Source organism: Lepus europaeus, chromosome 1 (assembly GCF_033115175.1).
Source record: "Lepus europaeus isolate LE1 chromosome 1, mLepTim1.pri, whole genome shotgun sequence".
Classification (NCBI taxonomy): Eukaryota; Metazoa; Chordata; class Mammalia; order Lagomorpha; family Leporidae; genus Lepus; species Lepus europaeus.
This window is the reverse complement of record NC_084827.1, coordinates 177,224,379-177,251,829: the sequence shown is the minus strand read 5'-3', so window position 1 is coordinate 177,251,829 and position 27,451 is coordinate 177,224,379. Positions and strand designations below refer to the sequence as shown.

General features: G+C 42.0%; 2 protein-coding genes across 7 annotated transcripts in view; one reads left to right on the top strand and one right to left on the bottom strand.

The window, feature by feature from the left end:
- GIGYF2 (GRB10 interacting GYF protein 2) overlaps positions 1 to 27,451 on the bottom strand; it is a 152,026-nt gene that overhangs the window by 53,836 nt on the left and 70,739 nt on the right. For all 4 annotated transcript variants that reach the window (XM_062193489.1, XM_062193501.1, XM_062193495.1 and 1 more), the window contains one exon: positions 5,112 to 5,291. In XM_062193489.1, coding sequence (XP_062049473.1) covers positions 5,112 to 5,291 — 180 coding nt within the window. The remainder of the gene's footprint in view (positions 1 to 5,111; positions 5,292 to 27,451) is intronic.
- Positions 17,531 to 26,594, top strand: KCNJ13 (potassium inwardly rectifying channel subfamily J member 13). 3 transcript variants are annotated; one of them, XM_062193526.1, is made up of 3 exons: positions 17,531 to 17,629; positions 23,582 to 24,057; positions 25,805 to 26,594. In XM_062193526.1, the coding sequence occupies exons 2-3, from the start codon at positions 23,598 to 23,600 to the stop codon at positions 26,425 to 26,427; spliced, it is 1,083 nt and encodes a 360-aa protein (XP_062049510.1). In that variant the 5' UTR covers positions 17,531 to 17,629; positions 23,582 to 23,597; the 3' UTR covers positions 26,428 to 26,594. The 3 variants fall into 3 exon arrangements, with proteins under 3 accessions (XP_062049510.1, XP_062049517.1, XP_062049504.1); XM_062193533.1 differs by lacking the exon at positions 17,531 to 17,629 and adding an exon at positions 19,847 to 19,923 and having other exon boundaries at positions 23,815 to 24,057; XM_062193520.1 differs by lacking the exon at positions 17,531 to 17,629 and adding an exon at positions 19,851 to 19,923.

The following is a 27,451-nucleotide window of genomic DNA, read 5'->3' as shown; positions in this document are numbered from 1 at the left end:
CTGGGAATAAGGAGGATACAAATGCTGAATACGTTTATGACAATATTTGAAAAAGAAAATCACGATAGGAAATAAAGAAAACAATAATCAACATAAAATTCAAACTGATCAACCCGCTAAAAAGAAAAGTAGGCCAATTAAATGAAGTTTGGAGCTTGGAGTATTTGTTGTCGGTTTCTGTGGAGAGGCAAAGAGCAATTTTCACATCTTCTGGTTCATTTCCCAAATGCCCTACACAGCCAGGGCTGAGCAGGAATGAGAAACCAGGAGCCAAGAACCCCATCCAGGTCTCCCACATGGTTGGCAGGGGCCCTAGGTACTTGGGCCATCATCTGCTGCTTTCCCAGGGGCATTAGCAGGGAGCTGGATCAGAAGAAGAGCAGGAAGGACTCAAACCAGCACTCTGATACAGGATGCCAGCGGTTTGATCCACTGCACTGTGATGCTGGCCCAGGACACAGGTACTTGGGCCATCACCTGCTGCCTCCCAGGACGCACACCAGCAGGAAACTGGAACTGGGACTGGAGCTGGGACCAGAACCCAAGCATTCCAAACAGACGAAGGCATCCCAGGACGTGTCTTGAGCATTACACCAAATACCAGTCCCCAGAAATAGTAAGTTTTAGGTGCTTGATTTAAAAGACTAATCAGGGGCCGGCACCGTGGTGCAGTAGGTTAATCCTCTGCCTGCAGTGCCAGCATCCAATATGGGCGCCGGTTCTAGTCCTGGATGCTCCACTTCTAGTCCAGCTCTCTGCTATGGCCTGGGAAAGCAGTAGAAAATGGCCCAAGTTCTGGGGCCCCCGCACTCATGTGGGAGACCAGGAAGAAGCTCCTGGCTCCTGGCTTCAGATTGGCACAGCTCCAGCTGTTGCAGCCATTTGGGGAGTGAACCAATGGAAGAAGACCTCTCTCTCTCCTTCTCACTGTCTGTAACTCTAACTCTCAAATAAATTTTTAAAAATCTTAAAAAAAAAAAAAAAAAAAGGCTGATCAGCGGGGCCAGCATTGTGGTGTAACACGTTAAGCCTCTACCTGAGATGCCAACATTCCATACAGGCAAGCGGTTCAAGACTGGGCTGCTCCACTTCCCAACCATCTGCAGAGTAACTCTGACTTTCAAATAAATAAAAAATAACTCTTTATGGGTTGGCACTGTGGAGCACCGGGTAAAGCTGCTGCCAATGGCACCAGCAGCTCACGTGGATACCAGTTCAAGTCCTTGATGCTCCACTTCCACATCAGCTCTCTGCTAATGTGCCTGGGAAAACAGCAGAGGATGGCCTAAGTGCTTGGGCCTCTGCACCCACATGAAGACCTGGAAGAAATCTACTGACTCCTGGTTTCAGAGCAGCACAACTCCAACCCTTGCAACCATTTGGGGAGTCAACTAACAGATGGAAGATCGATCTCTCTCTCTCTCTCTCTCTCTCTCTCTAAGCTGTGCCTTTCAAATAAACAGAACAAACCTTTTAAAAAGAAGAAGAAACTGAAACTGTGAACAGAGCAGTAGCTGGAACAATGGCAAAGCAGAGCCAGCACCTAACTGCACATCCTCTCCTGCTTTCCCACAGTAGCACACTCACTCTGCTCCCCCTTTAGTCTCCTGATTCTCCCCAGGGAGCTTTGATTTCTATTCTACACCCCAGGGACATTCCTAGATCCACCCTAGCATACTATTTATTACGTTTCTTTCCAACATAAAAAGAATGCCTAAGAATGAAAGCCTACTTAAGGTATTCCTCTAAAAAAGAAAGAGAAGTTCTTACTAAAATGTGACAAGCCTAAAACAGTATTTGAAAGAAGCACAGGATTTAACCTCTAACAATCTCCTATCCCTAATTTCTGTGTCTCTAATATACACCAAAGAAATGAGGTCCAGTATGCTAAAACTAGCAATCTAAAAATCAAGATAAAAAAGGGCAAAACGTTAAGATGCCAAAGGTACCAACCTATAAGCCGCTCACAAAAAAGAGACCTGTTCCTGCACACCCTACCCCTACTGACAACAAAACCTCTATCTCCTCCTCTTACACACACTGGGGAATTCTAGACCCAGATTGCTTAAATGTAAGCCTAGAGCCATTACACAACAAAAGGTATGTTCATGAGCAAATGCTGAGCTCCAGAGCCCTCTGCCTGCCATCAGGTCTGAACAGCCTGAGTGCGCTGAGTATGCACCAACACAGGAATCCTCCCTTCTAGGCCCGGGCTCATGCTTCCCTCTTACTGTATTTCCTAAACTCAGTTCCTGAGTGAATGCCTGGCTGTCTTTAATGCTCACATCTCTATATGTATTCAGCTATGAAAAGCACTTTGATAAAACTGCATCCCATAATTTTATTTTTGCCTTATAAGTTAAAATTTCATTCATGAAACTAAATGTGGTATATTAAGACAGATCCACAACTTATTAATGCTGACCACTGCCTTATAAACCTTACATTTGAACTAAAACTGGACACCATTGTTATAAAACAAAATCAGTCAAAGTAATTATATGTAAATAATTGTACTCAAGGTGCCAGCATTGTGGCACAGCAGGAAAAGCGTTCAAGTCCCAGATGCTCCAGCTCCAGTCACTGCTCACATGACTGGGAAAGTATCAGAAGATGGCCCAAGTACTTAAGCCCCTGCCACCCATGTGGGATGCAGAGAGAAGAGTTCGAAGCTCCTCGTTCCTGGCTTTGGCTTGGCCCAACCTCAGCCATTGTGGCCATTTGGGGAGTGAATCAGCAGATGGAAGATATCTTGGTATCTTCACATCCCACCTCCATAACTCTGCCTTTCAATAAGGCAGATAAACAAAATAAATAACAAAAAATAAACAAAATAAACAAAAAAAAATCTTTGAAGAATTATACTCAAAATTCTAAGAAAAAATTATAATCTGCCAGTGTCGCGGCTCAATAGGCTAATCATCCGCCTGTGGCGCCGGCACACTGGGTTCTAGTCCCAGTGGGGGCGCCAGATTCTGTCCCGGTCACTCCTCTTCCAGTCCAGCTCTCTGCTGTGGCCTGGGAGTACAGTGGAGGATGGCCCAAGTCCGAATGGGAGACCAGAAGAAGCACCTGGCTCCTGGCTTCAAATCAGCGCAGTGTGCCGGCCACAGCGCACTGGCCGCAGCGGCCACTGGAGGGGTGAACCAATGGAAAAGAAAGACCTTTCTCTCTGTCTGTCTCTCTCACTGTCCATTCTGCCTGTCAAAAAAAAAAAAATTATAAACTAAGAAATGATAAAAGATAACCTTTTTAGAGTTAAAAACCATTATAATCAAACTAAACCATGAATATGCTGGGTTTTAAAAAATGCATTTACAGTTGGTTTTTTCAAACATATTATATCTTCATTTATACCCAAAATGTCTTTTAAAAATATATGGGTGAGACTGGCATTGTGGTGCCATGGGTTAAACTGCCACTAATGACACTGGCATTCTACAATGGAGTGCCAGTTTAAGTCCAGACTACTCTGCTTCCAATCCAGCTCCCTGTCAATGCACCCGGGAAGGTAGCAGAACTTGGGCCTCTTCCACCCATGGAAGAGTGGCAGACCAGGATGCAGTTCCTTTCAGACTGGCCCAGACCTGGGAGTGAACCAGCGGATGGAAGATATCTATCTCCCTATCACCACCATCCCACTCCCATCTCTGTTGCTCTGCCTTTGAAATAAATATATTTTTAAATGGATCCAAAATTTGAGGGCTGTCAAGTTTATGACAAAACTGATATGCAAATCATTATTAGGGAGAAATAAGGGTTTGAAAGATGGAAAATGATAATATATAATCAAATTCCAAGCTGCTGGAGGAAGGTCAATGGTAGACAGCTACACTAAAATGTTTCTTTGTGTAACTCTCTTCAACAGAATCAACAGCAGACACTGGGCTCAGAAACACTGTCTTCCAAACATTCACCTTGTTTGTTTTTGATCAGCTGGAATTTCTCCTCTCCCTCAGCCCAGATCCTGTCCATTCTTCACTGAATGCGGGCTGGGAACACAGTCTACAAACCCTTCTTCTTCTAGGCAAGCTCAGCACAAAATACCCCGAGGCCTTGAAGAGAACTCTACCATTTGGTTGTCTAGGACACAGACTGATGAGAACTGCCTAGATTCTGTGATGTAAACAATGCCCACCAATGACAGAAAGCCTGCCCAAGGGGTAGCTATGACAAGTTGGCATAAGCACATCACAACTGCATGCAAAGGTTAATTTCACTACGCTTCCACCTACCCACAACACCACAGAATACTCTAAATGCCTGGGATAAGGTTTATTCAGACAAAAACTAATAGCTCTGCTGATAACTTGAATTTACAAAGTGAAAGCTATTTACATCATAATTTCCTCTATTAAAGGCAAGCTTCTGTGGTGCATGGCTGGCAAATGCTGCATAGAAAATTCACTGGGAATGGCTGCATGCTTAAGGTTGCATCTGATTATCATGAGGCACAGAATTGGCACTTTGACAGGGAATGAACTTCAACACAAAGCACCAGTGTCTTCAATTACCAGCATATCTAATGTCCAAGAAGAACAGTTTGAAGCATTCTTAAGAGTCAAACAGAAACCCTTAAAAACCACTAATCACGCCTATTCTGTCTCCTTTTTCTAAAGTTAGAGGGACAAAAGAATGACTTGTGATTATGTTTTTGACCTGGGTTTAAAGTTTGTTCTTGAAATAAGCATAAATCACATTTCAGAAGGGGAAAAAAAAAAAAGAATAAATCCTTTCTTGTTTGGGGAAAATACCCTAGGGGGTGGATAGAGGTGGCTACACACAACCCAAATGTATAATTACACAGTTAAAAGTTTTAAAGAACACTAAAAATAGATTCAAAGATTAAGATTTAGACAAAACTGAATGAAACGCTCCCATTTTTGCAGTCAGTGGCAGGTGCTTCCCATTAAACTATATTATTCACCCCCGAAAAACAAGATAAACAGACCTGGTGAAGGATTTTTATGTTGAAACATTTTTCCAGTCATAGGACTGAGAATGATGCACAAATAATAGAACTTTTTTTGTTACCAATTTGTCTTTTCCATTGAATCTCCAACAAACATTTATTCCAGGCCCTCCATGCTTTCACTCCGCAGAATTCTTACCAGGACTGTGAGGCCGCCACCTCTCACCGTCTCTCCTGGCCCCAGCTAGTCGCCAGCCTCCATCCTCATCTTCACCATTTTGCTCCTCTCTGAAGATACGCCAGTTTTCACTCTCTGATCGTATAAACTCATGCTTTCTCCCCACAGATGTTGGTCCACCTTCTTCAAAATTTGGTCTCCCTATGAAGAAAATAAGGAAACATGGTAAATGAACATCACCCTCTATCAGTAAAGACTCTGAAAAACAAAACAGATGGGGCTGGCGCTGTGGTGCACTGGGTTAATGGCCTGGCCTGAAGCGTCGGCATCCCATATGGGCGTCTGTTTGAAACCCGGCTGCTGCACTTCCGATCCAGCTCTCTGCTATGGCCTGGGAAAGCAGCAGAAGATGGACCAAGCCCTTGGGCCCCTGCTCCCACATGGGAGACCTGGAAGAAGATCCTGGCTCCTGGCTCCTGGCTTTGGATCAGCACAGCTCTGGCTGTTGTGGCCATTTGGGGAGTGAACCATCAGATGGAAGACCTCTATCTCTGCCTCTCCTCTCGCTGTAGAGACTCTGACTTTCAAACAAATAAATAAAATCTTTAAAAATAAAGAGAAAAAGAAACTTGACAACTCCAATCAAGCTTTCCCACATGTGTCCAACTCTTTTATTAAAAAGATTTATTCATTTGAAAGGCAGAGTTACAGAGAGGGACGGGACTAGAGAGAGACAGAAATGTGTACATAGGTATCTTTCATCTGCTGGCTAATTCCCCAAATGACTGCAACAGCCAGGACTAGACCAAACTGAAGCTAGGTGCCTGAACTCCATCCAAGTCTCCCACATGGATGGCAGGGTCTCAAGTATTTGGGTCATCTTTTGTTGCCTTTTCAGGCACATTAGCAGGGAGCTGAACCAAAAGAGGAGAAGCCAGAAATCAAATCATTGTTTATATGGGATGCCAGTGTCACAGGCTGTGGCTTAATCCACTACACCACTATGCCAGCCTCCAATGTGTCCATTTCAATGTTCAGGAAGTATCAATAAAATAACTGTGGAAGGCCGGTGCCGTGGCTCAACAGGCTAATCCTCCACCTAGAAGCGCCGGCACACCAGGTTCTAGTCCCGGTCGGGGCGCTGGATTCTGTCCCGGTTGCCCCTCTTCCAGGCCAGCTGTCTGCTGTGGCCCGTGAGTACAGTGGAGGATGGCCCAAGTCCTTGGGCCCTGCACCCACATGGGAGACCAGGATAAGCACCTGGCTCCTGCCTTTGGATCAGCGCGGTACGCCAGCCGCGGTGGCCATTGGAGGGTGAACCAACGGCAAAGGAAGACCTTTCTCTCTGTCTCTCTCTCACTGTCCACTCTGCCTGTCAAAATTTAAAAAAAAAAAAAATTTTAAAAAAATAACTGTGGATATTCACATTTAATATTAGACACACTTCTGAGGCTAACATTGTAGCGTAACAGGTAAAGCTGATGCCTGCATCACATATGGGCACCGGTTTGAGACCCAGGTGTGTTTCACTTCCAAACCAGTTTCCTCCTAACGTGCTTGGGAAAGCAGTACAAGATGGCCCAAGTCCTTGGGCCCTTGCACCCACATAGGAGACCAGGAAGAAGTTACTGGCTCCTGCCTTCGGATCAGCACTGTTCCAGCCATTGAGGCCACCTGGGGACTGGGGAGTGAACCAGCAGATGGAAGACCTTTCTTTCTCTCTCTCTCTCTCTAACTCTTTTTCTTGACAGGCAGAGTGGATAGTGAGAGAGAGACAGAGACAGAGAGAAAGGTCTTCCTTTTTGCGGCTGGTTCACCCTCCAATGGCCACCGCGGCCGGCGCATCTCGCTGATCCGAAGCCAGGAGCCAGGTGTTTCTCCTGGTCTCCCATGTGGGTGCAGGGCCCAAGGACTTGGGCCATCCTCCACTGCACTCCCGGGCCACAGCAGAGAGCTCGCCTGGAAGAGGGGCAACCGGGACAGAATCCAGCGCTCCGACTGGGACTAGAACCCGGTGTGCCGGCACCACTAGGTGGAGGATTAGCCTGTTGAGCCACGGCGCCGGCTCTCTGTAAATCTTTCAAGTAAATAAATAAATCTTTTAAAAAAATACATTTTGTTAATTTTCAACAAACTTTTTAAAGCACCTTTGTATAACCAACCTCTAACAACTCTACCTAAACACAAGATCTACACATTTCAACCTTTTATTCCAAACCAGACTGTAAATGTGAAAGTAGAGACTACGAGTTACAGTTTTTCATTTACTCTATTGCTTATTGCAATATATTCACACAGCAAATGGCTTTCGGAGAGAATTCAAAGCTAAGCTCTAGCTTAGTCTCAAGAGTTACATTAATGATAAAAGAAAGTTTGGTATAAAGTGAACTAGATTGGTACTTGAAAAGGACAAGGTAATTCCAAACAGTGCAAATTCATTAATCCCCATCCACACATCCTGCCATATTATTCATAACATTATACAGAATCTCACATGAAAACAGTTGAAAAATCCAAAACGACATACACTGATGAGAGTGAGCCAGCAGACAGAAGACCTCTATCTCGTCTCTCCCTTTCCCTCTCTCTCTCTAACTCTTTCAAATAAACACAATAAATATTAAAAAAAAAAAAACAAGGCGACTGCTTCTGATAATTTCTGAGATTCTAACTTCTGGTCCTCCTCTTGTATTCCATTTTAGATACATCAACAATGAGCAGCACTTCTGCCCAATATGGTTGTGAGCTGTTCCCGATCATGCTATTGCAGGATGCAGTATACTGGAGGGGACGCTGTCTTCTTCCTCCCTGTGGCAGGCAGCCTCCAGCAAGCCCGACCTGATGGACTCTGTTAACTCTCCCACTTAGGTGTGGCCTGGACTTAATGACTCGCTCCTATTAGGCAGTGCTGAGATGGAGCTTCTGACACCAAGTTTAAAAAGCCAATGGCTCCTCCTTGCACACTTTCCTGAGGAAGCCAGAGGCCACGTGGTGAGACAGCCCTTGTGGATAAGCTCACAGAACAGAACTGAGGCTTGTCTGCAGACACACGGTGAGTGTGACAGTGGACCCAAGCCCAGCTGAGCCTTGAGATGGCTGCAGCCTCATAAAAACCTGGGACAGAACCACTCAGCCAGGCTAAGCTACCCCAAGATTTCTGGCCCACAGACATTGAGATAATAAACATTTGCTACATTCACCCACTAAGTTTTGCGGTAATTTTTTAAACAGTCATAGACAATAAGAAAACTCACTCATCTGTCTTAATCTTCAAAGCAATCTTCAGTATTAGATATGGCTTTTACAATTTTATAACTAAGAACACTAGGCTCAAAAAGGCAATGTAGGAGCACTGTCTTAATCACACACTATGAAACGGTGTAGAAAGGATTCACGTGGTGATTCCGGGTACATTCAACATCTAGAGCACACTGAGTGACAAGCTGTGGAGATTCCAGGGCAGACACACACTCCATGCTTATTTCAGGTTCCTGTGTTTAGAGTAAGACAGATCCATCCATTTCCATTACAGGACTCACTGAAAACTGCAGCTATCCTTACAAAAAAGAAACAAATTTAAAACTAATAGCCATTTTCAACCTACTCAGTTACAAACAAATACTGTGACTGGAAATACAGCAGTAACCACACAAAGGATGAGCTAACTGCACTGCTCATTTTCATCCTCTACTTTTACACCAAGCCTCCAAAAAGTAACGTATGTACCAAAGAAAACAAAATAGTGCTAACAGCAAAATAGTGCTAACTCATCAAAAGCCAGCTATCATTATTTTTCTAACATCATAAACTGCAAAGTATTAAAATTAAAATACTAGTAATCCCACTATCTTAAAAACAGAAATCCATTTATCTGTGACTGGCTTTCACATAATTTTATATCTTTTTATATAATTACACTTTGTTACGCATATTCTCGTGTGACAGCAAACTCTTCTCTGGGACTTTACGTCTTCATGGTAACACAGGAGGGCACACGGCAGCTCTATCTTGCCTTTGTAGCATGCCAGACCAGACTGTTCTCCTCTACACATCCACTTTACAACTCACTTTTGCCAGCTATAGAAAATAAGGCTAGAAATATCTGTGTGCATGTTTTTTGTTTTTTTGAACTATTTCTGAACAAAATTTCAAGAATGAAATTGCTAGGTCAAATGACAGAGTTAACCTGCTCCACCCCCTGCAAAAAAAAAAAAAAAAAATTCAACCCCACAGTATTTCACATTTTTCATATTATTGACACTAAGTGCTGCTATACTCTGACAACTCTACTTTAACAGCTGTAAAATGCTACAAAATGTAATATGCCTCAAATCTGAATTTCTAATGAAAAGAATTTTTTATGTAGTTTAGTAACTTTCCTTCCCTTTATCTGAACTACATTTTCTCCCTAACCTAACAGCTTGTTTAACCTTGTTAACTGTCAAGTCTTCCAAATACACTTCATCTTAGTACCCAGGAATAAAAAAAAGAATAAAAGACAGGATAAGATAAAAATAGAAAAGCCATAGCAAAAAAAATTGGCTTTCCTACTTAAAACTATCTTGTGATTCTCACACTGTTGGAAAACAGACCACGTAAAATGTCTGAATGACTTTTATGTCATTCCTTGCTCCAAAAAGAATTTACATTAGATTTGTTTGAATTCTAATCTATATACCTAAATTGATGAACACTCAATTCCTTCTTTGAAAATGTGTTTGTGTGCATGAACGCTGGCCCAATCTTTTTTTTTTTTTTTTAAGATGTTTTATTTATTTATTTGAAAGGCAGAAAGAGAATGAGAATGATCGATCTGACTGCTGGTTCACTCACCAAATTCCCACAACAGCCAGGGCTGGATACTAGGAGTCTGAAATTCCATCCAGGTTTCCCATGTTGGTGGCAGGAACCCAAGTACCAAGACAGTGTTAGAGCGAGAGCCAGAGAGCTTCCAACTACAGGTTCCCTCCCCAAGTGGCCACAATAGCCAAGGCTGGGCCAAGTCAAAGCCAGGAGCCTGGAACTCCATCTGGTCTCACACATGTGTGGCAGAGCCCCAAGCATGTGGGCCATCTTCTGCTGTTTTGCCTAGGTGCTTAGCAGGGAGCTGGACTGCAAATGGAGCAGCAAGGATGCAAACTGGCACTCATATGGGATGCAAGCATTACAAGCAATAGCTTAACCCACTGTGCCATGACTCCAGCCCCTAGGTTCAACTTTTGTTAGCTACCACCGACTTTTCTCAATAAAATAGTACTACTTTATTATTTGTTGGCTTGTTGACTCAAACGTCTAGCCAACACTAATATGACAGTCTCTTCTATAAACAAACACAATTATGGAGACACAGGATTACAAAGACTTGAACACAGCACCTGCCCTTCGGATCCATACATGTGTACAGATGACCTGATACATCACAGTTGACAAAATGCATTCACGGAGCTCATCTGACCCTCATAATAATCACAAGAGATTAAGTCAAACCTAATCATCTCGACTGTTCCTGTGAGGAAAGGAATACCTACAGTTTTCTAAGGTCACATGTCTGAGTCATAACCAAATCAGAAACAGAACCTCGCTGGTCAAGCTCCTAACCCAGGCTTCATTTCCACCATGTACATCTTTCTAAGTGGTTTACTCAAAATGAGACCCCTCAGAAGCAGCCGGAAACTCCAGAAAATCTGAAATAGGAAGAAGATGACCTGGGGTGCATGTCTGCCAAACTCCAGAAAGGCAACAGACAAGGGGCTGGTGCTGTGGTGTAGTGGGTAGACACCGCCTGCTGCACTGGCACCCCACATGGGCCTCAGTTCAAGCCCCTTCCAATCCAGTTCGCTGCTAAAGTGCCGGGGAAAGCAGCGGAAGATGGCCCAAGTCCTGGGACCCTGCACCCACGTGGGAGACCTGGATGGAGCTCCTCACTCTTGGCTTCAGCCTGGCTCAGTCCTAGCTATTGCAGCCGTTTGGGGAGTGACCCAAAAATAAATCTTTTTAAAAAAAAGAGAGAAAACCAATAGATGTACTATTCATGGTACAGCTTTACAGTCTGTGAACATCTCTAAAACGGCAGACAATGGAGCTAAACTTGTTGCAATGTTCCTGTAGAAATGATTTCAAAATGTACACCCATGAAGAAAAACGGTAAGACCAACATCTTCAATACACAAATTCTACTCTAAAAAGTATCTTTAGAAGAAAGTGACTTCAAATGCTATCATAAAATGTAGATGTCCAATTTTACTAGTAGTGTAATTAAAAATTATACTATATACAAGAATTGCTCTAAAATACTAAAATCAATCCTTTTAATATATTTGTGTAAATCTGGGTGGTAAATGGGAGTGTTAAGGCAAACATCATCTATATAATTTAAGTTTAAAAACAAGTATGTATTTCTGGGGCCAGTGTTTTGGCACAACAAGTTAGTCACTGCCTGCAATGTCAGCATGCCATGCGGGCACCAATTCCAATCCTGGCTGCTCCAATTCTGATCCAGCTGCCTGATAATGCATTTGGGAGGGCAGCAGATGATGGTTCAAGTGCTTGGGCCACCTGTATCCATGTGGATACTGGAATGGAGTTCCAGGTTCCTGGCTTCAGGCTGACCTAGCCTAGGCCACTGAGACCATTTGGGAAGTGAGGTAGCGGATGAAGATGTCTGTTTTGTTTCTTTCCCCCTCCCCACACCCCTCCATCCAAGTTTGCCTTTCAAATAAATACATATTTTTTAAAAATACACATGTGTGTATCCCTAGTATAATTTTTAATAAGCTGTAAACATTCACCATAAGCCATTTAGAGGCAATCTAGAAGATGGCATCTAATATTCAAGTCTAAAAATCCCATTATTTGAGGCAGGCTTCATGCTGCAATAGGTTAAGTTGCCACATCCCACATCAGCATGCCTGTATCATGACAGTCCCAACTCCACTTCTGATCCAGCTTCCTGCTTATGTGCCTGGGAAATGATGAAATCTTTGAGTTCCTGCTACCCACACAGGAGCTACAAATGGAGTACCTGATTCTTGACTTCAGCTTGGTCCAATCCTGGCTGTTGTGAGCATGTGGGAAACCAGCCAGCAGATGGAAGATCTCTGTCTTTCCCTCTCTCTCTGTCACTCCGCCTTTAAATACAACTTTTAAAATAAATAAATAAACAAAACTTCCAGTATTCCATAGTGACCCTGACTAACGAGTGAGGGATCCCACACAGCCTTTCTTAGCATTCAGAATCAAAATTTTGCCCCTCCCGTTATATTAACACCATGACAAAGTTGACTAACCAAATATTTCACTCAACTTTTTTGAAACCTTAACAAATTAATGTATAAACAAGATTTTAAGGCAATTCTAATAAGTAATTTACATATTCATGCCTGAATTAAGTGTTCACAAACTATAATCAGTAAATGAGCCCACGGCTGTAAATTCTTGAAATGTGATTCTAATCACATTTTGAGGGGCCAGTGCTGTGGCACAGTAGGTTAACGCCCTGGCCTGAAGCGCCGGCATCCCATATGGACGCCAGTTCAAGACCCAGCTGCTCCACTTCCAATCCAGCTCTCTGCTGTGGCCTGGGAAAGCAGCAGAAGATGGACCAAGCCCTTGGGCCCCTGCACCCGTGTGGAAGACCCAGAAGAAGCTCCTGGTTCCGGACAGGCGCAGCTCTAGCTGTTGCAACCAATTGGGGAGTGAACCAGCGGATAGAAGACCTCTCTCCCTCTCTCTCTGCCTCTCCTCTCCCTACGTAACTGTGACTTTCAAATCAAAATAAATAAATCTTTTAAAAAAAAAATCACATTTTGAGCCAGGCAGCTCCTTTCTTTTTCTTCAGAGAAAAAGGCCTGAGGCTTTCATTAGTTTTATAAGTGTCTATGACCTTCCAAAGATGAACATAAACCTTAAATGTATTTGTTTCTATTCAATACAGCAAACAACAATTTTTTAAAAAGATTTATTTACGGGGCTGGCGCTGTAGCACAGCAGGTTAACGCCTGAAGGGCCAGCATCCCATATGGGTGCCGGTTCAAGTCTCGGCTACTCCACTTCCGATCCAGCTCTCTGCTATGACCTGGGAAAGCAGCAGAAGATGCTTGGGCCCCTGCACCCATGTGGGAGACCCAGAAGTTGTTCCTGGCTCCTGGCTTCAGATAGGCACAACTCCAGCCATTACAGCCATTTGGGGAGTGAACCAGTGGAAGGAAGACCTCTGTCTCTTTCTCTCTCTCTCTCTTTTTTCTCTCTCTTTCTCTTTCCCCCTCCCTCCCTCTCCTTTCTCTGTGTAATTCTGGCTTTCAAAGAAATAAACAAATCTTTAAAAAAAAAAGGGAGAAATATAACAACAATTTAAAAAAAAAAGATTTATTTATTTATTTGAAAGGCAGAGTTACAGAGAGGCAGAGAGAGAGAGAGTCTTCTATCCGATGGTTCACTTCCCAATTGGCAGCGAAGGACAAAGCTGTGCTGATCCGAGAGCAGGAACCAGGAGCTTCTTCCAGTCTCTCACCTAGGTGCAGGGGCCCAAGGACTTGGGCCAACTACTACTGCTTTCCCAGGGCATAGCAGAGAGCTGGATCCAAAGTGGAGCAGCTGGGACTCTAACCGGTGCCCACATGGGATGCCTGCACTGCAGGATGTGGTTTAACCTGTTATGCCACAGTGCTGGCCCCAAACATAACAATTTTATAAGGTAACTATACTACCAATATGATATATTTTATGTTCTTACAATATCAGTGACTTAAAGATAAAAAGTGCTAAATACGTATGTAGTACTAGGTATATAAACAAGTTCCCCAAGGACAGTAAATACTTGATTGTTTCTATCTTAATGTATTAAGTCTAAGTAAGGTTCTTTTTTTTTAACTTTTATTTAATGAATATAAATTTCCAAAGTACAGCTTATGGATTACAATGGCTCCCCCCCCCCCACCATAACTTCCCTCCCACCCTAAATAAGGTTCTTTTAAAAATTCAATTAAAATGCTGTGTTTAGTTTTGCCTAGTCTAACTGAGTGGACTTCCTAAGGAGAAAGAGCAGTAAAAGGGCACCTGTGTGCATGATTGACTCACAGCCAAAAATGGTGTTTATGGAAAACTTCAGATGGAGCAAAGAGGCATTCAGCCAACAAAATCTACAGCTGTGAGACTTGGAGCTTACAAGTGCCCAACCTCCAAAAGCAAAAGTGGAATTATGGGACAGACTTTGAAGCTTGTTTATGTGCAAACTTTTCTAACAAGTCACTCTGTAGTTCTCTATTCAGAAATATATCTGATCAACACTAAAATATTTTTCAACACCAAAGAAAACCGTGAAAGAGAATCCCACTTAAGCATCGATATTTTCTTCCTCCAATTACTTATAAGCAAAACTCAGGGTGGCTAGCATAGAGTAGGGTATACTCTATATCCAGAGATTTTCAACTTTTCTCCCTGCGTAACTAACCCCCAGTGGATAACACACAGGTTAACACAGGTCCTGAAAACATAGCAGTTCCTGGTGGGAGGCAGCCTGGGGAAGTTGCAGCAAGTTGGGATACGCCCCATAGTCTTACAGCCCGAATGCTTATCGTCTGCTGGGACACACCCAGAAGCTGCCTGAAGTCTCTGGGGAGACCAATCAGCAACTGGGCTTGAAGATGCCAAAGTGCAGAGAGTGAAAATAAATCTAAGTAGGTACCCTACCTAAAAAGAACGAGGAGGCCAGGGCTAACGTTTTAATGGTAGATTACTGACATACACAGGCAGGACACTGCACTCCAACGAAGGTTTTATTGTTTTCAACAACAGTGTGGTATATTTGTGGTTTATATACTGGATTACATGAGCCAAAAAGAAAATCAAGCACCCTCGGGGACAGAGAATTGGATTTAAAAAAAAAAAAAAAAAAAAAAAAAGAGGGGCCAGCGCTGTGGTGCAGTGAGTTAACGTCCTGACCTGAAGCGTTGGCATCCCATATGGGCTCCAGTTCGAGTCCCGGCTGCTCCACTTCCAATCCAGCTCTCTGCTATGGCCTGGGAAAGCAATAGAAGATGGCCCAAGTGCTTGAACCCCTGCACCGCCTGGGAGACCCAGAAGAAGCTCCTGGCTCCTGGCTTCAGATCGGCGCAGCTCCGGCCATTGCGGCCAACTGGGAAGTGAACCATCAGATGGAAGACTCTCTCCCTCTCTCTCTCTCTCTGCCTCTCCTTCTCTCTCTGGGTAACTCTGACTTTCAAATAAATAAATAAATAAATCTTTTTTTAAAAAAAGAATTTACCTGGTTTTGACATCATGCTTAATCATAATTTTGAGTAAAAAATTTATTAATCAATGCACAGGTATCTAGTATTATAGCCATCATAGAAGAGATATTTTAAAGCCATCTATAATCACTGCACTGTGAAATAACCAGGGCAGAAATCATAAATTCTATTTAGATGGGAGGGGCAACGTGTTACACAGTGAATCTGGCAAATCATCTGTGCCAAGATTAATGTCCACCAGGCTGACGTGGCGATCTCAGCCACAAAGGGGTTCAGTGCTCTGGCTGTCATCACAGGTGCGCTATGGTTCTAGCGGACACTCCACAGCTGGCCAACCACACACACAGCCGTCAGGAGTCACTATGGTGACTTTCAAACTGCAGAAGTCACAAAGCCTCTTCACTCGAGATATTTCTTGATGATCATTTTTGCCAAATCATTTTTATCTCAATGTATTCTGAAATGGACTACAATATGGAAAGAGGTTTCTAAATTTGCTACATAAAATCCTTTACTATCTTGCCTACTATAATGTCAAGAAACATAGCTGATATCCTCAAGTGCTTCTTTCTGGAAGGCAGTGTCACACTACAGTTGCTCTGGTATTTCTGTTGTTTTAGTTTATTTTGCTCCACAATCAGCCATCAGGGAATTGACATAAAGTGTACCTCTTGCTAGTACACACAAGGCATAAGCGACACACCAGTCCCCCCTCCGTATGCTTTTACCTTCCCTAGTTTTGAAGGTCAAAATTTCCAGTGCTGTGTCTGAACTTGTATTGAAATGTGTGGCATTAATAAGACAAAGAAGGAATTAATGTATTTTTTAAATTGCAAGGGGAAGGAGAGGAATCTACAAAGGCGGATTTCCCTTTCTAAGTAGCATTATATTGATCTACATTAATAATTTTCCCAGCAAGCCATCCATGACTTTACTTTGAACAATAACAGTCTTTGTTTCTCAGATCCTCTTACATGTGCCATTTGATCAAAGTTTTAAAATCAGCAGCTAACAGAGAGGGAGAAAAGTACTGCTCACTAAGGCATCAAACAAAGCCATACCACAGTTCATTTTAACATGGCTACAAGCTGACACATAGATATTTTCCAACCAGACACTATTTCACTATTGAATTAAATGTTATATACCCTGAACACTAAGCTTTACTTCAAGACACTGATCAGGGAACTCCCTCTAAACATCACTAAGGAAAGCTTAAAGAAAGCTCTTCTGTTCATTCACGGGTGTGCGCGTGTGTGCCCTTTTTAAGATCTATTTTAATTGAAAGCCAAAGTGACAGAGTGAATTTCCACCTGCTGGTTCATTCTCCAAACAGCTTACAACAGCCAGGGCTATGCCAGGCTGAAGCCAGGAGCCAGCAGCCCCATCTCAGTCTCCCACGTGGGTGGCACAAACCCAAGTACTTGGACCATGATCTGTGGCCTTGCAGGAAGCACACTGGCAGAAAGCTGGATCAGAAGCGGAGCGGCCAGGACGGAGGTGAGGCGCTATGATGTGGGATGCAGGTGCCCCAAGCTGAGGCCTCATCCACCAGGCCATAACGCCTGCCCCAGTGAGTTGTAGTTAGCCATTAATTTTCTTTCTATTCAAAGTCTTTGGTTACAATCTTTTCAAAAAGTCTTTCCTTGACAAAAAAAGAGGGACTTAAGGTAACTCAATTGCCAACATTACTAGTTCTGGAACTAATGGTAGCCATTTTGATGAGAAAGGATATGAAAAGCAAATTAGAAAAATCATTAATTTATGACAAATAAATCTTCCCAAAGAAATGATGGAAAAAAAGATTAGTAAAGGGAATACCTCACACTTCAACATGCTATATAAGGAAAGACCGCTGAAAGGAAATCTTGCAGGGAATTTTATCCCTTTGAACTTTCAAATAAACTCTTAAGTAAGATTATGCAAACTTACTGAAAACCGGTCCTGATTAGAGAGAAAAAATGCACTCCTTCTCCAAATCAGTTCTGGAGGCTTTCTCCAGAGCTGTTAAGGTTTGTGTTGGGTGAAGAAAGACCTCCTAACAAACCAGCATTCTTTTCCACATGATCAGAGCTAATTGGCCCCCCTGCAGACTATGTGACCAATCACATCAGCTTCAGCGGAAACCAGCCCCCACGACATTATAAACAGAGGAATGTAAGCTGTAAAGCCAGTCCAAGAAGAAAACCTACAAACTGGACGTGTAGATTACAATTACCTGATCAAAAGACAGACTCTACAAGTCTCCTCCAGACCTGCCTCGGTGCACAGGCGGACCCAGCCAAGGAACCGGTGAGTACACGAACTATCACTCATTCCTACTTCTCTCCTTGAGCGCGACAGGGAAAGAAGGCAACTGTCATACAGGGACAGAGCTGGATTACTTCCAATCCATCTTTAAAGCAAACACATCTTCTATAGGGTCATCCATGAAGGTTCTTTGCTTTTTTTCCATAAATTTAAAAAATGGAATAATACCCTACTAAAAGCACTACTGGAAATTTTTTCAATCATTTCAGTAAATACATATTAATTTTCCATGATAAAATACAAATGAGTAAAGGAGAAAGGCCCTAGGAAAAGTTCAGTGGCTTTTTTTTCAAGTGTTGTTTTCTTTTGAAAGGGAATAAAGAAACTCAAAATGAGCGTATGGAAACAAATGCCAAAAGAACAAATCACTTGGCTTTTATTTTTTTAATCTAAGAAAAAAATGTGCTAAGTATTGTTATTTTAAACTCTTTTTTTTTTTTTTTTTGCTGAAGCATGGAATTATTACTGAAATTAGTCAAGATTTCTGCAAATAAGAAATTAAAATATGAAAGGATCTGAGCTTATATAATAGGGACAGAATTCAAGTTGTTTGTCCCAATTATAGTGGGCAGGAGAGATGACTGCAAGACTCTCAATAAAGTAAGGTGTGTATGCCAGATGTGACAAATACATAGTAACACTGGATTTATTTAACATTGGTAAATACAGCCTGTATTTTAAAAGTTTAATATGAGCTACACTACTATTTTAAAACATGGCAAAAGAAAAACATGTAATTTTTTATGTGCTACAACCTCATGAGTAGAATGGATTCATTATTTTGATGACCAATGAAACTGCCAAATTATCATTTCTGTAATAAGTACTATTTTTTCCAGTAAACAATTTATAAATTATCAAATATTACACAGCCCACACACAGAGATAACAGGCAAACCTTTCCAATAATCCAATTCTACTTTCTACTGGGATCAGATGATGAGAACCATATAAACAGAAACCAGGACAAATAAACTCAAAACGTACTCATGTGCCTGTAGAGATCTGAAAATTACTCGGAAATATAATAGCATGAACATAATGCCCCCATCACACTTTTAAGTTTGATGGAAACAAAGTCCTATATATATCAGGCAACAATATAATTTTTTTAAACCCAAACAAGCAGACAGACATCAAATTATGTAGAAAAAAGCAATCATAAGAGAAACCTGAAACTGGAAATGTTTACAAACTCGTAGCACTTTAAGGGCATGCTAATATTACTTAATTCCCTCTTTATTTTATTTTCTCTGTTTTAATCTACAAATGCCTAGCCAAGGGTAGTTTGTCCAGAATGATATGGCCATGTTATCAGCAGAGGCATCTCCATCTTATATCCGTTGTACTAAACCACAATGACTCTGTATGTCCAGAGGATACTCACTTAGGCTAACCTGTTAAATGGGGATCACAACATTACTTCTCTCGACCACTCCACTTGCCAACATCATCCAAACAGGACACAACAAAGACCCACATAACAAAAACACTGCTGCACGGCTTTGATGCTCACCTTCTGACTGCCTTGGTCACAGGTTTGTCTGTGAACTTGGCTGCCAGAGGAAAAGAATGAAACTGTACAGAGCCTCAAGCAGGAGTGTTACAAAAGCTGGAGCTAGCAAGAACAATCCTGAAAGGATCCAAGTAAGAATCATTACTCTTCGTTAGCAGCAAAATACATAGAAAGGTTGTCTCTCCAGGTAATTTTAGCACTTTCCTAAGCAAACAACACACGGCTTTTTCTATCCTGAGCTTCTGTGAAACTGATCACTGAGTGGGAACAGGACAGTGGTTCCACAACTGGAACAAGCACCAGCATCCAGGCTGGAAGAGCCATTTTCATGTAGGCAGGAAGCGAGAAACGATGAGACAACAAAGCCGTGCGCACAGCTTCTGTGAGAGCCGTCAACTAGCCTTTCGTTGTCATATTCTTTTTCCTCATCAAGCGTCAAAATCTTCTCTTATAAAAGCATGACAATATGTTTTCTAATTGTCCTGTCATTTGGCAAAATATAAAGTTAGCAATGCTACCTAAGATCTGTCCACAACTTTAATTTTACTAGTCTGCATACCACTACTAGAGGGTCTAATAATACCTATAAGTCAAGGATGTCTTTCGCTGAAAACCTATTTCTCACCTACAAATCACAGGTCAGAACCTAAAGAGCATTCCTGAAGAACAAATACTCTGTAGCACCTCTTCAGTCAAACTGGTCAGAGAGAACATACCGTGACTCGCAGAGGCTAACCAGGGTCCAGTGTCTCTTTTTGAGGTAATGTAGCACTAACTCTGGACACTGAGTTCATACTTCTGCCATCTTAGGTTAACTTACTACACCTCAGTTTCTTTCTTTCTTTCTTTTTTTTTTTTTTTAAGAATTATTTACTTATTTGCAAGTCAGAGTTACACAGAGAGGAGAGGCAGAGTGTGAGAGAGAGATAGAGGTCTTCCATCCAATGGTTCACTCGCTAGTTGGCTGCAATGGCCAGAGCTGCACTGATCCGAAGCCAGGAGCCAGGAGCTTCCTCCGGGTCTCCCATGTGGGTGCAGGAGCCCAAGCACTTGGCCATCTTCCACTGCTTTCCCAGGCCACAGCAGAGCGCTGGATTGGAAGTGGAGCAGCCGGGTCTCGAACTGGCACCCACATGGGACACCAGCACTTCAGGCTAAGGCATTAACCCGCTGCACCACAGTGCCGGCCATCCTCAGTTTCGCAATAACTGTAGTACCTATTACCGTGAAACTTAGTAAAGAACTGTATTAACAACATTTAAGCAACTAACACTCACTGAATGCTTACTCTGTGCCAGCTATTGCCTTTCAGCTTCATGTGATTGAAGGCAAAGTGTAGAATGACACATAATAAACTGTATCTGTAAAAATCATGTATAACGTTAACAGTGATTTGGGGCCAGTGCTGTGGCGCAGGGGGTTAACGCCCTGGCCTGAAGCGCCAGCATCCCATATGGGTGCTGGTTAGAGACCCAGCTGCTCCACTTCCAATCCAGCTCTCTGCTATGGCCTGGAAAAGCAGTAGAAGATGGCCCAAGTCCTTGGGCCCCTGCACCCATGTGGGAGACCCAGAAGAAGCTCCCAGCTCCTGGCTCCTGGCTTCAAATTGGCGCAGCTCCAGCTGCTGCAGCCAATTGGGGAGTGAACCATCGGAAGGAATACCTCTTTTTCTCTCTCTGCTTCTCCCCTTCTGTGTAACTGACGTTCAAATAAATAAATAAATCTTTTTTAAAAAGTGACTTAAGATCAATACTGAAGACAGTTACAAGGGCAAAGAAAAGATCCACAGGTATTAAAAACCTGTCAAAGACTATCTTTAGAAGGCAGTCATCAATCATCTTGGGAAAGATTTTATTTCACCAGATCTGAATATTTCACCAGAATCTTCTTATAGTAAAAAGAAGAAACAGCTTGCTGTAAGTTAGCTAGACTCGGAAAATAACCCCCAAAATCCAGAGTCTCCCCACCCTCTGTGTACACTTCTTTCATCTGTCAGAGCCTCAGTGACCTCATCTGAAAAACAGGAACAACGATGTCTCTCTTGCTGAGAAACCAAAGAATTACAGAGCTGATACAGCCTGAAAGAGCGCAGCATAATGCCTATGAAGAGGCTGTTTTTATCTTTAAAAAAGCAGAGATCAGGTCTCCTAAAACACACATGTCACTAAAAACAGCCCTATCAAGATTTAAAAAAAAAAAAAACAAAAAAAACTACACCATACAAAGTGATTATGATGCGTTTGGGCAATGTGCTATAAAACACTAAAGTGTTATGATTTTTTTAAAGTCCATGATATGAAACCTAATCTAAATACATTGAACAATGATACCAGTGTTCTATCAGTAGAGCAAATCTAAAGAAAATACAAGACAAGAAAGAAAAAAGAAAAAACAAAGATAAAAACAAAACAATACAAGACAATGTGGTTAGTATCACCAACAAATGTTAAATTAACATCAGGACAAAAGGGAAAGTTATAGATACCTTGATGGCGAATGCCTAACAACAGAAAAAAACCTCAAACTCCTAGACATAGGAAGGACTAGCAACCCATGCAACAAGCTGGCTCCACAGGTCTCAAAGTGCCTTCTTCCTTTTTTTTTTTTTTTTTGATTTATTTTATTTATTTGAAAGACAGAGTTACAAAGGTAGAGACAGAGAGAGGGTCTACCATACGCTGGTTCACTCCCCAGAGGACCACAATGGCCAGAGCTGCGTCAATCCAAAGCCAGGAGCTTCTTCCGGGTCTCCCATGCAGGTACAGGGGCCCAAGGACTTGGGCCATCTTCTACGGCTATCCCAGGCCATAGCAGAGAGCTGGATTGCAAGAGGAGCAGCCAGGACTATAACTGGCGCCCATATGGGATGCCGGCGCTTCGGGCCAGGGTTTTAACCCACTGCACCACAGCCCCGGCCCCTCAAAGTGCCTTCTTAAGGTCCATTTAAAAGGAAAGAAGTAGGTATACAGCACTCCAAGGGTGTCTACTTCTGAAGGAAGATGCAGGGAGAGGAGTCAAATGCAAATTCCTCGTAGTCCTGGACCATGGCAAAGAAGAGAGCACTCCAGGGAAGCAAAGCCACATCCCATTTTGTTCCTGGCAGCCTCAGAGAAAAGTCTTAGATGGCCGGTCATGTGCAAGGACGGCCACAGGGAAGCACACATTGTTTCTATTCACTACACAGAACCACTAATGAAAACTGTTTGTAGCAGAAAAGTACGCTACCTATCTTTTATCAAAACTGCCATTTGATTCCTGACTTATCATTTTAGTTCATTCAGCTCTTAAAAGCTTTTTCTGGTTTACTTGCTTTCAAAGCTAATATTACCTAAAATGTCTACCTGGAATTTCTTATTTTGCCAAGGAAACAGCTCATCCCCAAACCCATAATCTACTCAGAACCTGGAATGTTAAGAAAGTGATCTAATTAGTCAGGGCAGAAAGAATCTATAAAATGTTCACAAAGTGACAAAAACAGTAAAGCTTAATTGTAAAAACCCTGAATAGGCTAATTATAAAGTATAAATTTGAATTGTGGATCTTGAAGGGGTAACTGGTGCAGTGGTTAAGATACCACTGGGGTGCTTGCATCCCGTACCAGAGTGCCTCGACTCAAGTTCTGGCTCTAATTCGAGCTTCCTGTTGATTTGCATTCTGGGAGGCAACAGGTGATGGTTCAAGAACTTGAGTCCCTGCCACCCATATGGGAGACCTGAATCAAATGCAGCACCCCTGGCTTCAGCCTGATCCAGCCCCATTTAGGGAGTGAACCAGCAGATGGATGATCTCTGTCAGTGTGTTATCTGTGAGACTGTGTGTGTGCATGCACCTTTCAAATAAATAAAAAGAACTGTGGATCTCTGTAACTTTACTGCAAATGAGTCTTGCTCTAGTGTTAAGTCTGGCTTCAAAAGACGAGCAGGTAGTTTAAGACTAAGCTCCCAAGTGATTTCCATGTCTTTACATAGAACAATTATATAGCTGTTTTGCTTTTTAATTATGGATTATTCATAATTACAAATTATGAAAAACTATTACATAAATAATATGTGGTCAAATCAATATTTGATGCTTAAGCTTGTGCAAGAAGATACGAAAAATGTCAAAAAGGTAGAAATCACAGTCCCACTCTAATGAACTCTAAAATGTACTCAGACAATGTTAAAATGTCAAACAATATTTAAACAGTCATTCAAGGAAGCAATAAGAGAGCAATTCTAAGGTAACACATCCTAGCTAGCAGAATACATGACTTAGTCAACCCATGTCCCTATGTAAAGAGGAGAGAGCAAGCTGGGAAACCCTGAGTTATACGCAGAGAAGCTCTGCCAAGCAAGCAGAAAGAGAGAGAGGTCTCAGAATTCACAAATACTAACTGCAAAATAGTTCAGAGCTGACTAATTTGCTCTCGATTTCAGAGAATTGCAGCCTGAGATGGACAGCAGTAACTGCAAAGTTACTGCCCCTCTCCTAAGTCACAGACACCGGAGGATGGTCACCAAGGACGGCCACAGCACATTTCAGATGGATGGTGCTCAGAGAGGCCTCGTGTATCTTCGAGATGCCTGGGGGATCCTGATGGACATGCGCTGGCGCTGGATGATGTTGGTCTTTTCTGCTTCTTTTGTTGTCCACTGGCTTGTCTTTGCAGTGCTCTGGTATGTTCTAGCTGAGATGAACGGTGATCTGGAAGTAGACCATGATGCCCCACCTGAAAACCACACTATCTGTGTCAAGTACATCACCAGTTTCACAGCTGCATTCTCCTTCTCCCTGGAGACACAACTCACAATTGGCTATGGTACCATGTTCCCCAGTGGTGACTGTCCAAGTGCAATCGCCTTACTTGCCATACAAATGCTCCTAGGCCTCATGCTAGAGGCTTTTATAACAGGTAATTGTCTTTATTCTTAAAAAAATACTGCAAGTGTTTTGAAAAGGGTATAGTCAGTAAAAGTATTTCTGATAAAGAATAATTTATTTACTATTAGAAGGTAATACCTAAGATTAAAGAAAAAAAGTCTAGGGACAAATCATTCAGCTGTCTAAGGAACCTGACTCAATACTAGAATTTTACCTACTGGAAATACTATTTGTAAAAAGACATCACTGTGACACTAACTTGCAAGAAAATCCTATGCCAAAACAAAATTAACAAAAAGTCTAAGAGAATTTTTTCAAAGAAGCAAATCATAGTGTTGGGTAAGTGAATAAATATGTTTGAAAGCATATTTTGGCAGTCATTCTACCCAGGAAAGATATCTGACTACGCTTCCTTGTCACTGGGCTAGAATCTTCTACTGAGTGCATCTTTTCTACATTTACTCAGCACTAGTGAGCCTAGAGTACCAACATACTATGATCGAGAAAAGTTATATAAGCATATCCTTGGCAAAATGCACTGCACACATGGCTATAAAAATGGTGAAATGTTGCTGATAATCCTGGCAACAAGTAAGATTCTCTTCTATAATAAAGTAATGCTACTGCCCTTTTGATGTGACATAAAATTTAAAAAAGAAAAAAGAAAAGAAAACCTGGCTTTCATGTATGACCCAGTAATAATCTGAGAAGGTAAGCAAAGGGTGACCTGGATCAAAGCTGCAGTGGACTCCCACCTGGCTCTACAGAATGCAAGATATCACTTCACCTCTACAGCAGGGATTCTTAACCTGGATCAAGCCTTTGGCAAAATCTAGGGTATCTGTGTGAACTTAGATATGAAAAATTTTATATCTTTTGTACTAACTTCTTACTAAAATTTGGCATTTCCTTCAATTCTGAATGTAGACAGCAAAAAACAATAGCAGTAGCAATACCAGTAACTTTGATACAAAGAGAAATCACAGATATTTACATGAGAAACTACGATACTTCATAATCACAGTACTAAACATACTACTAGGTCGTTATTTAATGCACTAAATAAAGCAAACGCAACAGTTACAATTTTCTAATGTTCAACTCAATTCCAATATATGTGGTTTCTTTTGTATATATTTTACGTTTAAGCACTTAGAACTTATTCATAAGGGCTGCACAGGCCTCAGCAGCCTAGCAACACGGTTTGTGGCAAATATGTGGGTAAGAGGCTCCCCCCTACGGCTTGACGCATAGGAGGGCATACTTGAAAGGTACACTAAATCACCTTATGGCCAGAATCCTCCTGACAAAACCAGGTTGGTATCAGTTTCAAGTTCTTTCAATATATCACTTATACTATTGCTCCTCGTCCATCCCAAATCATTCTACCCTGAATCAAGTCTCCACTTCAACTTGAGGTAGTCTGATAGTAACCTAATTGTACTTGTTTTCTACTACTTCTTTTTAGAGTAGGGTCAGAAATATAAAGATGACCAATTCTTTGACTCTTTAAGACCCTAGAGGTTAAACTTTGACATTTTTATGTAACAAAACCAGATTTATCTACTCTGAAATTAAAATATATATATATATTCATTCTGAAAAATGCTTCCAAAGCAAATGAGACTACCCAAATTAACAAGCAATGAATTAAATTCTTGACTCACTGGATGGCATGGCATCAAGATATGTGTACATTTGATATACCCTTGTCATTCAGAAAAGGTATTCATATTCAAAGATTCATTCTAAAAAAATTTCAATGGTTTCTAATTTAGGTGCCTTTGTGGCGAAGATTGCCCGACCAAAAAATCGAGCTTTTTCAATTCGCTTTACTGACCTCGCAGTAGTAACTCACGTGGATGGCAAACCGAATCTTATCTTCCAAGTGGCCAACACCCGCCCCAGTCCTTTAACCAGTGTCCGGGTCTCAGCTGTACTCTATCAGGAAAAAGCAAATGGAGAACTCTACCAGACCAGTGTGGACTTTCACCTTGATGGCATCAGTTCTGAAGAATGCCCGTTTTTTATCTTTCCACTAACCTACCATCACTCTATCACACCAGCAAGTCCTCTGGCCACTCTGCTCCAGCATGAAAATCCTCCCCATTTTGAACTGGTTGTATTCCTTTCAGCAATGCAGGAAGGCACTGGAGAGATATGCCAGCGGAGGACGTCCTACCTGCCCTCTGAGATCATGCTGCATCACTGTTTTGCATCTTTGCTGACCCGAGGTTCTAAAGGTGAATATCAAATCAAGATGGAGAATTTTGACAAGACTGTTCCTGAACTTCCAACTCCTCTGATCTCCAAGAGCCCAAACAGGACTGACCTGGATATCCGTATCAATGGACGAAGCATTGACAATTTTCAGATCTCTGAAACAGGACTGACAGAGTAAGACTTATCCAAGCACCCTATTTTTTAAAGCATTAAATATTCCTAGCCAGTTATATAGCTACCTTTCCTTCACTGTATCTCATGTTTTTCTTTCTACAATGCTGATTTTACCTCTCAGATTACATTATGGTAGTCATGCCTGTGTGCACATAAATGGCTGAGCTAACAATACAGGTTCTAAAACGTAACAGTCTACCTTACAAGTCTGTGTCTATGTTCATCTGCTGAAATCAGTGCAACTCAATTTGACAGACATTTATACAGAAATGTTGATGAATTTATAAGGATATGGGATGCTATCAGTTTGAAAGTAAAATGGACAGCAATGTTTAACACAGCTGATCTCCAAGAAAACCAACCATAAATCTCTTTTTTATCTACAAATTCAAACAGTGGTCTAATATCAAACTTACTTCCCTAGGTGCAGTAATGATGTTACAATATTTGGTAAACACCCCTTAAAAACTGCGATTTTTTGAAGATAGCAAAGATCATCCCTTTGGTTCTTTATGCTACAAAACTAGGGTTAGTATTAACTTCTTTAGTTTATAAAAGCTAAGAACAAAAATTCCTAAGAAAACCAACAAGGTATGGATTTCCACATAGCTCTATAAGGATTTGATCATGACACCCAAACATACATATTCATATATGCTAGTCAGAGAGTGATCAGGAAAAAATAAGATTAGCTCCAGTCCAAAAGGAAGCTACTATCATTTTCAGCGAGGAGATGAAAAACCATATCTACTCTGAAAGTGTTCTGTATAGGGGCTGGCACTGTAGCACAGCAGGTTAAACCACAGCTTGCAACACTGGAATCCCGTATCGGAGTGCTCGGCTTCCTGCTAATGTACCTGGGAAGGCAAAAGATGGCCCAAATATCTGGCCCCCTATCACCCCCATGGGAGACCAAGATGAAGTTCCTGGCTCTTGACTTCAGCCTGGTTCAACCCTGGTTGTTGTGGCAACTGGGAAGCAAACAAGCAGACAGGAAGATCTCACTGTCTCCCTCTCCCTCTCTGTCG